General features: G+C 37.7%; 2 protein-coding genes across 2 annotated transcripts; both read right to left on the bottom strand.

Annotated features, from left to right (window-relative positions):
- Nucleotides 1-766: 766 nt before the first annotated feature.
- Nucleotides 767-1,243, bottom strand: LOC114372942. The gene has a single exon (XM_028330510.1). It carries the CDS (start codon nt 1,241-1,243, stop codon nt 767-769), a length of 477 nt encoding a protein of 158 aa, XP_028186311.1.
- Nucleotides 1,244-3,719: 2,476 nt separating this feature from the next.
- On the bottom strand, nt 3,720-11,879 carry LOC114376477. The gene is made up of 2 exons (XM_028334618.1): nt 11,343-11,879; nt 3,720-5,599 (listed from the first exon to the last, which is right to left on the bottom strand). Exons 1-2 carry the CDS (start codon nt 11,673-11,675, stop codon nt 4,247-4,249), a joined length of 1,686 nt encoding a protein of 561 aa, XP_028190419.1. The 5' UTR covers nt 11,676-11,879; the 3' UTR covers nt 3,720-4,246.
- Between the last annotated feature and the right edge of the window lie 1,543 nt (nt 11,880-13,422).

Raw genomic sequence — 13,422 nt, 5'->3', positions numbered from 1 at the left:
TCAATGAAAGTCATAAGAGGGTGACTTCGGGTGATGGAATATCGACATAGTTGATGTCGATGTCCCGAATGGCATGGAGGTGATGCTTGCAAGATTGGTTGGACTGCCCTCCATAGGAGAATCCACCCGCATTGATGTTGATTACACCTATGATTTGCTGGGCGGGCTCCTGTTCTTATGGAGGTTGTCAATCTCTACTGGTGGTGTCTCTATCTTCCTCGATCTTTTGCTTTGTCTCTTCTTTTGTCCATGTCGTGATTCCTATGTTGATCCTCTTGGGGTCCTCTAGGTCTTGCTTCTGCTTGGTGGTTGTTTGGTCTCTTAAAAAACTTAGGTAGATACCCAACCTGTATGAGCTCTTTTATTTTGTCTGTCTCTTAACAAACTTGGCTAGATACCCAGCCTGTATGAGCTCTTTTATTTTTTCCTTTAGAGCCCAGCAGTCTTCTGTGTTGTAACCGATATTGCAATGGTATCTGCAGTATTTGGTTTTGTCTAACCCCAGCCTGGGAGAAAGCAACGGAGGTAGCTTGATGGGTACCTCCAAGTTGAAAGCCTCCTCAAGGATTGTAGTGTGATTGGTCGTCAGGGTTGTGTAGCACTCGTACCTGGGCCCTTTTGGGAGAGGCTGGCGCTTGCCCGGCTTGTGCCTGTTGTCTGACCTGTGTGAGTCGGTCTTGGTGTTTCCTTCTCGCTTGAAATGCTTTTTTCCGGCAACCTCATTCTGAAACTTGGACATCTCTTCCATCTTGATGTAGTCTTTCACTCATTTGCGCAACTTGTTCATGCTACTAAGGGGCTTTTTGCACAGACTGTCCGTAAACTTACTAAGCCATAGTGCAAGGAGCATAGAGTGTAATGCTACCTCTGGGTTGAGATTTTGGATCAGGATAGGAATGTGTCCAAACCCATCCACGAATTTTTGGAGAGATTCATCATCTGTTTGTTGCAGACTAGCTAGTGTAGTAGATGTCATACGATGTGATCGGATAGTTGCATATTGTGCACTAAAGCACTCGACAGTAGTGTCGGAACTGTCGATGGACCTTGGAGGAAGTCCACCATACCAGGTCAATGCCGCCCCTTTGAGGGATGTGGGGAAGACACAACATAGAATTGCATCGTCATTGGTGTACAGATTCGCCTGGCTGAAGAAAGCATCCAGATGTTCATCTAGATCGGTGGTCCCATCATACCGCTTTAGGTTGAGTGGTTTCCAACCTAGGGGTATGTCAGCTTCCATAATGCGGTCAACAAAAGGGGTGTAAACGAGCAGTCTATCCTATAGGATAGTGGATGTGGGAGAGACTTGGATCATCTTGAGTGTTGATTATGCGTCAGGGGTGTGATTCCCTTTCATTACGCTCAGGCAATGTGTGAGCAGAGTGCTCGTCTCCCTGGGGGCGTCTCACACAAGCCTTGAGCTAATCGTGGTCAGCTTTTAGCTTTCTTAGCCCCTCCTTATGGTGTCGCTCCATCTCCACAATGTTGTTTTGGAGTTGCTAGAGAGTGTTGATGTTTGTCATGGTTGCTGGAGGAGGATTGGAGCCTTCGAAATGGGTCTCGCGTTTGAGGCCAGATTGCGTGCTAACCACGGTGGGCGTCAAATGGACTTACCAAAATTTGGAGCTGGGACACGTCAGGGTGGACATGGTCAAGGTGGGCTCTTAGACTTCGCACGTTGGCTGGAGAGTGGCCTTCGTTAAGATGACAAGACGGGAGACTTGCAAAACAAAGGACTCTAATGCTCAAGTAAGTACGTGAGTTAGAAGAGTATGTGAGAATGTGTGAAAAGAGTACGAGGAAACCCGGTACTTATAGTGTGGAAAGGGAGTTGTGGGTCCTTGTTGATAGGGGGTTGTTACGGTGACGTAACAACCCCTATAGATAATTATTGGTCTGTAGATAATAGCCAGTAGATAAAGGTGGCTTATAGATAAGGTTAGAGATAATGCATAGCTTAGAGATAAAAGCTAGTATATAATTGTTACTTACAAATAATGTGTAGCTTTGTAAATAATTGAATATCTGCTAAGAGATAAAGAGATGACAGTGTATTCAAATAATTAAATGGTTAGAGATAACCTGTCCATTGAGAGCCTGGATGCTAAGGGCTGGATGTTCATGCTCTTGCGCCAGGGATGACATGGAGGATTGACGTGTGTCTTAAAGTGTCACGTAGCATGACACGTGTATTTTATAAACCTTGGACAGTACAATTGTGATCCACAATCAAACTTGACTCCTTTTATTTTGTAATTAGCAAAATAAAACTTGTTTTGGAAGTTACCACAACTCGAGAATCACAAGGCGGGAAGGAAACCTCTAGGGTTGTGCTTCACCCAGCCACCCTCACAACACCTAACATAATTTCACTCTAGTTGACTTAAGGGGAAATATCCAAAACATGCCATGTGGCATAACTAACTTTCCCACTAACAAATCCTCTTATAAAACATAATTACTTGGGAAGATGAAGAGAAAACACACAACAAGCACACCAACAAAAACTTTCCCCTCCTAAACTGGACTCAATGTCAGCCTAATAGCTCCACTAGAAATCTCATTGGAAACTTAATCTTCTAATTCTTGGTAATTGTTATCATAACAAAACTAATTTAAGCAGATATTCAAAGTTCAACCAAACTTACCTAAGTTTGTACCTCTTAATATATTTCTAATAATGATCTCAACACTTGTATCTCTCCCTCATTTGTGAGTCTTTAAACTCTACTTCATGAAAGCCTTTTTTGAATATATAATGGTAAACACTTTCCTCAAATAAACTAAACTTACTAAATTGAGTCGCATCTTGACCACCATGTTGTGCAATATTTGTCACCTTATCACCTTGACCAAGACAATTGCCAAACTCTCGTGCACACCACGTCCATTTTTTTTAAAAATCATGTATCTACAAATGTATCCCCATTCTTCCCTAGATTGAGTGACGTAATGACTGTTTTATGTACGATTGATAATTTAAACCTAGTTAGTGTCTATTTTTCTATGTGCTACATCATACTAGTTACCACTCTTGACCATTCAATAAGTCTTGTCTCCACATGCATAACTATGGTACTCATTCTAAATGATCCAAATCAAGATATGACAACATTTGATGGACCATTAGGGACTAGAACTATAATAAGTGTTTCGAAAGACTAAGGAACTATAGTGGTGAGATTTGTGTCACATTTTAACAAAATCTTACGACTTCAGATTCATGAATCATTTTATATATTGCTCACACATTGTCGATTTTATATCAAATATCTATGACTTCTTCATAAACATTCACATTATATTCACCCTTCAATTTTAAATAGTCTCTTTCAAATGTGAGTCCCCAATAATCATTTGCTATTTGCATAGAAGCATTTTAGTATTTTAAAGGTTAACCGTCTTTCCCAAAGCACACAATCTCACTTTTTCTTCAATCATGTATCCATTGTCAAGTTAACACTTGAGACAATAATGTCATTTTAATTAAGAAAAATACCAACGTCAACCTTACGACCAATATTAAGCAACTAAAAGTAATTAACTTTTAAAATGAAAACATTATTGTTTGGCATGTTCGATACAATATTTTTTAATATTACTTTCGAATACTTAAAATTAACCTTAACTATTGCCGTTAACAACATTATTTTACTACATGATTAATACCTAAAATTCAGAAGCACAAGCTAATCAGTACCAGAGTGATTTATGACTTGTATTGTAACTTTTTGGCACCGGAAAAGGGTATGTAACCTTTCCCTTGCTCTACAATTATGACACTGCAAAGAAATTTTTGTCGAATGTTTTCTTTTGGCTGTACAAAAAATTAAAGTGGGGTACATAGCTCTACGTTCAAGTCAATCCTGCCATTTAATCCAACTCTAATAAGCCACTTTGGAACATTGATAAATAGATACAATGTTGCAGCTACTACTCATCACATCAAAAGGAGTTGTAGCACATCGATGGCTTTCTGGCATGTACCCTAACATCCTCAACAGCAATTCAGACAGCATTAAGGTCAACATGTTTCAAGCATAAGTACACATGAACTTAACCTGGTAACTTTTAAAATCGTGCTATAAAGCTAGGTGTGGGAACCCCCACCTATGTTATAGTTCAAACAGTGTGAAAATATTAAACTTTAAATCACATAAAAAGTATTGAAAAATGAAATCATGGAAGAGAAAAAAAAATGACATCTTTAGCCTTACTAAATGTCTAATGTTGGAGCTTCACATTATGAAGGTAGTTGCTTATCTGCTGCAACTGGGTTTTCTGCTGGTGTCATTACTGAACAATCCTGGGAAAGTTTCACCACCGTTCCATCAGCAGTTTCAATATTACCATTATTGCTTGAACCAGCAGTCTCATCAAGTTGGAATGTGACAGATGACATCTGATCTTTTGTTTCCCCAATAGGATTTTCACTCTCAAAATGAGCCAAGGAATCTGAGACTTGTATCTGTGACAAATTTTGAGATAGGGGTTCATGACTTGATCCAGCCATCAATGCTGGTACTTGTATCTGAGCGGCCACAGGACCTGATAGTGGTGTTGTTGCTGGAACTTGGACATTAGATAACACATTCATCAGGAGCTGAGCCAGAAGGTTTCGTGGATCATTGATGCCTAGAGGGACACTAACACCCTGTTGGACCGGAAAATTATTTGCATTTGACAGAGCAATGATATTAGGAGGGTGAAGTGGTTGAATCCCAGCTTCTCCATTCAAAGGCTGGTAGCCATGGACACGCTTGAAATTTGACAAGTGTTTTTTTCCTGCCAAATGGCTATTGTAGACGACCTGGGAATCACATTTAACATTGCACAACTCACATATCAAAGATGTAACTTGCTTAGGCTTTGGAGTTTCCACTGATTTTCTTGACCCATCATCACTCCTCATGTATTTACCTCCTCTGCCTCCTCTCATCTTACGCTTGAACCCACGACCCTGTATGGCAGAGTTGTCTCTAGGTTTCTCCTGAGGCTCTTCAGTTTGAACTTCAGAGACCCCTTCTACATTATTCTGAAGCTCAGTTCCATCATTGTGATTATCAGCTGTAGCTTCAGAACCCATATTTTCTTCTGGTATTCTTTTTTCCTCTGATTCTTGAACTTCCTCAGGTTGGATTGTTAAATTCGATTGAGAAGTAGAAATATTTCCACCCTGTTGTCCATTTAGAGCTTTGCGTCTCTGTACTTCTTCATGCACAAGCAAGTTCTTCTTATGCCGCTTTCCATTCTTATGCTGCTCCATCATTTCTGGAGTATTGCACTCAGCCTTACAAATTTCACACCATAACTTACATGGTGGTGCCTGCAATGGTGCAGATGGAACTTGTGCTGGATTATGTAATGATGAAGGCCCAGAGACTGATGATGGTTGCATCTCTGAAGTGGCCCCATCAGCAGCAGGTGCATCTGCTACATTAGCAATAGTGGCTCCAGAAGAATGAGATGAGAACTGTCTACCATCACCACCCCTACCACGCCCCCTACCACGGTGGTGATTGAATCGGCCACGACCATAGCCTCTAAATGATCTACCGCCCCTGCGACCTGCACCTCTGTATTGAGATGGCCCAATCTGCAGATAAGCATTCAAATATGAAGTCAAGTATACATTAATATGGTTGCAGATAGCAAATTTAACCTACAAAATTAATGCAAGATTGAGGAAGGAAAGATAAAAAAATATGTGCATATAAGTGGCACCATCATCATAAGGGAAGATAGTTTGAGAGAAAAAGAATGACAGAGAAATAAAAGAACATTTAATTTAACATAATGAGAACTTTCAGTAATTCATCCATATTGATGTGAATTATTGTGAATAATGAATTAAATATAAACAGCATATTGAAATTAACAGGGATGTGTTACAGGAACTTATAACACTAACCCTTATTTATACTAATCATACTTTTAATTAAATAGGAAAACAAATCATGATAAGACAAGAAAATATGGCACACAATCCTAAGAGATAATTAAGAAATAGGGAAACTAACGGTAGATGATAATCTACTATATTGATAAGACATTTTCATATATTCTAGACACAGCATTAAAGGAATTCAATCCAAAATAAGCTGTCAACAGGATGCAATATAATTCATTTAGTGAAAAAAGAATTCAAAAAAGAATGCAGATACTGGAGAAAAGAACTACTCACAGAAAGAAACAAAACATGATTAAGGAAATATCTGGTTCAATGAGTTGATAAGCAAGGGAAACTTTATGACAAAGTAATTTTAAAATGTAAAAAACATGAACAAAGTGGACAGTCCATGATGGAACTGTGACTGCATTCAAGGCATCCTTTAAACTATTCCAATTCATATATATGCTTATCTACTTAGCCTATCAAAATTTTAAAATGAAACATAAACAAGGAATATTTTTATAATGCTCTTCTTGAATCTCAAATTGGATACTGAAAAGGAAAAGCAACTCGACAGTTTGATTATGCACCCCAATTACTTTCATTCACATTTGTTTTTGCCCATTCCAAAATTCAACAATGCAGACTTATAACAGCAGTTGGATCCAGAATTCAGTAATGTTCCTACATTCCTACAATTCATCTAGTCTATTTGATCTCCTAATAAATCAGTATATTTTCTAGGAAAATATAGAAACAACAAACAAATTTTCATGCATGGAAGTGCCCTGATCTTCTAGAATTATTCAAATTTCCCCTTTTTGGATAAACAAATCTGTGAGAGAGAATATTGAAAACTGACTTGAGGTGAAAGGTTACGTTATTCAACCCAAAGAAGAAACAGTTACAACTCAGTTTATATAGACAGTTACACAACTGTAACTGTCAACTGACTTTAGTCAGTTAGAAAACAGTTAACTAACTAACTATGAATACAATTAACTGTAGTTAAGCCTATACACAATAGCTGAGAAAAGAAACTCTCTATCAAGTAAGTATACTCCTATAACCCCCCGCAAGCTCATGAGAGGTTGGAAGTAAACTTTTCAGCCACTCTGAGCTTGGATCTGTAAGTAGTAAAGTTGGAAGAAGTTAAAGCCTTGGTCAAAATGTCAGCTTCTTTATCAGTAGCTGGAACATGGATGACTTGGAGATGCTTAACCATAACCTTTTCTCTGACAAAGAAAAGATCCAGTTCCATATGTTTAGTGCGAGAGTGCATAACTGGATTGTGAGCAAGGGCAACAGTGGTCATGTCACAGAAAATGACTGGAGTATGGTGAGGAATGTGCAGTTCAGACAGAAAATATGAAGCCTAGATACAGGATATGACATGGGTACGACACGACACAGATACAACGATACGGAAATTTTTTTAAAATTAAGGATATGATACGTCTTCGATACTTATAATAAAAAAATATGAAAAATTATAAATGTATGCAAATATGCAGATTTAAGAGGGAAGTAGAGTTTTTCCCTAATCATACCCTTTTAGCATTTTTTTTAATTCTAAAATTTCAATTTAAAAATATTAAAATTAAAAAAAACTTTAAAAAATTTAGAAAATGGCTCAAGCCGTATTGGAGCCGTATCCCAATACAACCTAAGCCGTGTTCCCCCAACCTAAGCCGTGTCCTAGCCGTATCCGTTATTTTCTTAAAAATAAAAATTAAAAAAATTTCAATACTTCCCTGATACATATCAGGGCAGTATCAGTGTCCGACACAGGCACAACACCAGTATGTTAATCATTTTGGAGTATCGGGGCTTCACAGGGCAGAAGTGACTTGATCCATGTAACCTCTGCTGTGGCCAATGCTAAACTGTGATATTCGGCTTCTGTACTAGACCTGGCAACAACAGATTGTTTCTTGGACCACCAAGACACTAGATTGGACCCAAAGAAGATGGCAGCACCAGAAGTTGACCTTCTATCATCTGGATCGGATGCCCAGTGAGCATCATAGTATGCATGTTGGGAAAAGAGAGGTCCAGTAGAAGGAGGAAGAAACTTCAAGCCAAAGTTGATGGTAGCTGCCAGATACCTGAGAATCCTCTTCACTGCTGCCCAATGCTGTTCTGATGGGTCTGACATGTACTGGCAAACTTTGTTAACAGAAAAACTTATTTCAGGCCTAGTGATTGTTGCATACTGCAAGGCTCCCACAACAGACCTGTAGAGTGTGGGATCAGGGAAAGCCTCATACCCTGATTTAGTTAACTTGCAGCCACCAAACCATTGGAGAAGAGACTGGGTTGGCCTCATCCATTTTTGTTTTCCCCAACAAATCCCTAATATACTTGGACTGAGTCAGAATGAGAGCACCATTGGGCTGAGGTCAAACTTCAATTCCTAGGAAGTAGTCGAGACTCAAGACTCGGTCTTTAAGAGAGAACTCAGTTGAGTTTAGTGACTAGGGATTTGATGAGGGATGGGTTGTTCCAGTAACAATAATGTCATCCACATACACAAGCATATAAATAACAGTATTTTTGGAATCAGTGTAAACAAATAAAGGGTCACACTTGCTTGATCTGAAATGAAACCGAAGAAGAGTAGCTTTTAACATGTCAAACCAAGCTCTAGGGGCATGTTTGAGACCATAAATTGCCTTATTCAATTTACACACAAGTTGCTTGTTGGAATTTTCAAATCCAGGAGGCTGGCTCATGTAGATATTTTCTTCAAGGATGCCATTAAGAAAGGCATTGTTTACATCTAACTGTTGAAGACTCCACTTGTGGGTCACAGCAAGAGAGAGAAGAATTCTGACAGTAACAGGTTTGATTACAGGCGAAAAAGTCACATTGTAATCATAAGTAACCCCGAAAGAGACACTCTTGATACCTTTGGCTGAAGTTTGTGCTGATTGTATGGCCTTAGTAGGGGATAGCAAAGCACAGCCAAAAACCTTTAAGAACTTGTAATCCGGAAGCCTTTTAAACAACCTCTGATAAGGTACCTCTTGATGGATAGAGGATGAGGGAAGGCGATTGATGAGATAAACAGCAGAGATAACAGCATGGTCCCAAAACTCAAAAGACATGGAAGCCTGAGACATCACAATTAGGGCAGTTTCTACTATGTGCCAGTGTTTCCTTTCCACCACCCCATCTTGATGATGGGTATGTGGACATATCAACCTATGTTGCACACCAAGTTCTGCAAGATATTTAGTAAATGGCCTATACTCCCCCCCAGTCAGGTTGCACAGCTTTAATAGGTAAATTGAACTAAGTTTTAATGAAAGTGTGAAATTGTTTAAACAGATTTCAGATTTAGTCTTCAACAAGGCTGGTGTTCCAATCAAACAAGCTTTGGTCCAGCGGCAGGGACTATCACCTGATGACACTTTTTGGGGAAATTGGGATGAGTTGCAGTCTACTTACAACCTTGGGGACAAGGTTGCTTTCGATGGGGGTGGTATTGATAAGGTTATAGAGAATGGAGTAGCCCAATCTGTGAATGAGGAAGTCCAACAGGAGAGGCCCAAAAGGATTGTGAAGCAGAAATGTGGATCAGAATATGTATATTACTGGCATAAGGGAATAGAAGATTCTAGACAAGGAATGTTAGAATTAGTCGTGTGAGGGTGAGCTGTTAGAATAAGGCACATGGCATATGCGTGTAGCTATATATGCCTGTAATCCCATTTGGAAGGATATGCTGAATATAATCTGTCATTCCCCTCTCTTATATCTTTCTTGGAGGTAACTCTGGCCTCGAATTCAGAGGAAATTATATATTATAAAACGGTCAAGACTGAAAGTTAACACAATGTCACACCGGTAGTGAGGTTTGGGGAGGACAGATGTACACAATGTCATAGTCTTACCCACAAGCAAAGAAGCTGTTTTCAGAATTTAAACTCATGATCGGTCACAAGGTAGAGAGAGGGTAGCTGGGTTTAAACAAGTATAATATGGCATATGTCAGAAATTTGTAGACTACAAAATGGGGCAAAGTTTGGTTAGCATTTTATGTAACACATGAATGAGGAAAATAAAATTCTCCAGAACTACTATACAGTCTCCCCTGCTAAGTGTTAGATTGATAGGAAAAAAATAAGACCAAGAGAAAGAAAAGAAAGTTGATGAACAAATAAAATAAAGAGACATATAGTAAAAAAATGAACTATTTCAAGTAGTAGTATTATTTATCTAGAATATAGACATTGGAAAAAATAGTATAAATATCATGAAATGAAAATACAGAAGCATTCAAGTGAATTACAAGATAATTTGAGTAGAAGCTTTAAAAGGATAAAAATAGCAGTGAAAATATAGTTGCACATAACAGAAAAATTTGCATATTTGAAGAGGATTGTTTTTACCATTGCACTTAGATTAAGGTGAAGACTGAAGGGAGACATAAGCTTATGACCAAGAAACATTACAATGTTGCGTTTCACTTTTCAGATAAAAGTCATTACTATATTGTTTAATTGTTAACATGGACATTTATGTCTTACATGTAATGTAACTGATTTAACAATCAAACTTATGTACATGATGATGTATACTCTATGTGAAGGCAACTCAAATGCCCCATAAGTTATTTCAGTTTCACAGAACATTTTCCTATACTTTCCGAGGCTCACCTCTAGTTGAACTTTGTTCATTTCAATTTAAACCTTTTAACCTTAATATATAGACAACAATATAAAGCAGTTGGCCAAACTCCTTGTTGTATTTCCAGCCTGAAGCTACAAGTTGACTATAACACTAATAGAAATTTAAATGGGAGTTCAATACCAGATATGGCACACAGAAACCCCTAAAAACAGAACACGCAAGGCAAATTTATCCGAATCAACCAAATACGAACCCAATTATTAAGGTTAACCAATCAATCATCAAAACAGAGTGAAGAAACACAAATCACTCATTTCAAAGCAGCTTCATAGTACCAAAGTGAATGTCATGCACATAAACAAAGTCAGATACAAGATAATAAATTCTAGCATTACAAGGAGATTCAACATCAGGTAATGTATATGACAGGAAGAACATAACGCCTACAACATATTTATACAACATCATCTCATAAAACATTAAAAAAAATAAAATATAAATATAAAACAAACAGAAGCACCCACCATGAGCTTTTATTTGGAAAAATTCCACTCCATGTTTGAGCAAAAAGTGGATAGAACAACAATAAGAGCAAATAATGGTACATTGTTTACTCACAATTTTCAGCAGTTGAAGAAAACCATTTACTATCTTACATCTATGGCATCCCACTCATAGTGACACAAAAGTTCAATATGCAATGCGGTTCCTTCACATTATAAGAATTAACCAAATAATTTTGAGAGTGAGAAAAAGGAAAATGAGAGTGTGTAAAATAAACAACAAAATTGATCTCATTTAACTTTACCAGTTCCCTGGGCACCCCGTCAAGGTTCCCCACAAGCTGCGCCAGAGCTCCGGCTACAACCGCCACCGCCGCCGGGTTGATGGAACCGGGAACCGTCGCAGCCTGTAGCGGGTCCGGCGCGTGGGCTTGCGAGGGTTCAGCAGAATGAGACTGTTCTGGGGCTATTGGGGTCGAGTTAGGGTCTTGTTGGAATTGGGGTTGGGGTTGGTTATCTTGTGCGTAATTATAGGGATAATAAGGTTGTGATGATTGATCATACGATGGAGTTTGAGTTTGAGATGGGTCGTAGCCATGTTGTTGTTCTTGTTGATATTCGTAGCCTGAAGAATTCATGGCTGCAAAAAGAGAGAGATGTTGTTGTTGTACAGTGAAAAAAAAATGGCTAAGATCTGGTGGTCACAGACGCGGCTGCTAACATCTCTGTTTTCTTGTCACCGCCCCCTCCTAGGTATTTCACTGTGCGCAACAGTGTGATACTGATGAGGGAGTGAGGGTGCGGGAGTGCATTTTTGTTTTTTTATGTTGAAGCATGTAGTGAGGGAGTCAGTGCACTTGTGATGATGAAAATTCACCTAATATAATTAAAGTTTTTTAAGATAAAAAAAAACAAAAAAAAACTGGGTAGAATAATTTTAATAAAAATAATTTTGAAGGATTTAATGTAATTAAAATATTATTGTGTAAAATATATTTTTTGTTCCTATAAATATTGAAAAGGTCAAAATTTGTCCATGCAAAATTATCAGTATTATTTTTTGTCCTTGTAAGATTGAAATGTGTTATTTTTTTGTTCGGAGTCAGGTTTAGACAAATCCAAGCCTACAAACCAATTTTTACAACTTAAACTATAGGCTAAAATATTTTTTCATCCCTATAAATATCAAAATGTTCAAAATCCACCTATGCAAAAGTTTTAGTCTTTTTTTCATCCTCAAAAAATTAAAATTTGTTATTTTTTGGCCCGAGACATAGGTTCGAGTAAATTCCAATCTAGTGTCACTATTTCATTAGTTCCATTGATGGTTATGAGAGTAGGTGATTTCTGGGGGTTAAAAATCGCCACAAAATGTTGAAAAAAAATCCACAAATTTGTAAATCCCTCTACCATAACCTCCTTCCTCCTTAACTTTCTTCATCTTTTCCGTCCAGCAAGCTAATCTGAGAGAGGTGAATTTGGAATCCAAGTTATTGAGTTTGTCGGCAACGTTTGATTCCTATAAAACATTAAAATTGGTATTCGTAACGTTGAGTTTGAAAGTGAAGGTGTTAGGTTTTCAGAAGGAAGGGAAATTCAAAGAAGAAAAAGAAGATGATATGGTCAACAAGTTGTTGTTTGGTATTGTAGTTGAACAGAACATTTAAAAAAGAAAAAAAAAAATACTTATTTAAATTCGAAGAAGATGAAGAAAGTTAAGGAAGAAGAATCTTACGAAAGAGAGATTTACAAATTTGTGGGATTTTTTTTCTACATTTTGTGGCGGTTTTTAATCCTCAGAAATCACTCACTCTCATAGTCATCAATGGATTCAATGAAGAGTGACGCGCAGGTTCTATTACCCTATCCTAAGTTCAGGCTAAAAAGTAATAGATTTCAATTTTTTGAGGATGAAAAAAAGACTCAAAATTTTGCAAGGACGAATTCCAAGCATTCTGATATTTATAGGGATGAAAAATATATTTTAGTCGAGCTTATTTTAATTATAAATTTTATATTAGAATGCTTTTTATCCTTGGGAATTGAACACGGTATCAGGCGATTTACAACACTCACACACCCTACTCAACCAATTGAGCTAGACCTCCTTGGTTAAAGATTCATAAAAAATTTAAAGGAGGGGGTTAAAGATTGAATACTTTTTAATATTTTAGTTATGAATTTTGTAATTTAGTCTTATAAAATTGAGATATGGATGTATCTACAAAATTTTATTTCAACATATTGGGGAAATTGAAACCATCATAAAGAGATGCGCAAGGTAGAACACCAAAGTAGTGTCGTCAAGACTCTGGCAACAATCACAACCTAGTCATCGATTTGTTATCGTTTGATCTCAACCTCATCACCCTCACTACCTCTACT

This window comes from Glycine soja, chromosome 11 (genome assembly GCF_004193775.1).
Source record: "Glycine soja cultivar W05 chromosome 11, ASM419377v2, whole genome shotgun sequence".
Classification (NCBI taxonomy): Eukaryota; Viridiplantae; Streptophyta; class Magnoliopsida; order Fabales; family Fabaceae; genus Glycine; species Glycine soja.
This window is presented reverse-complemented; position numbering and strand designations above follow the sequence as displayed.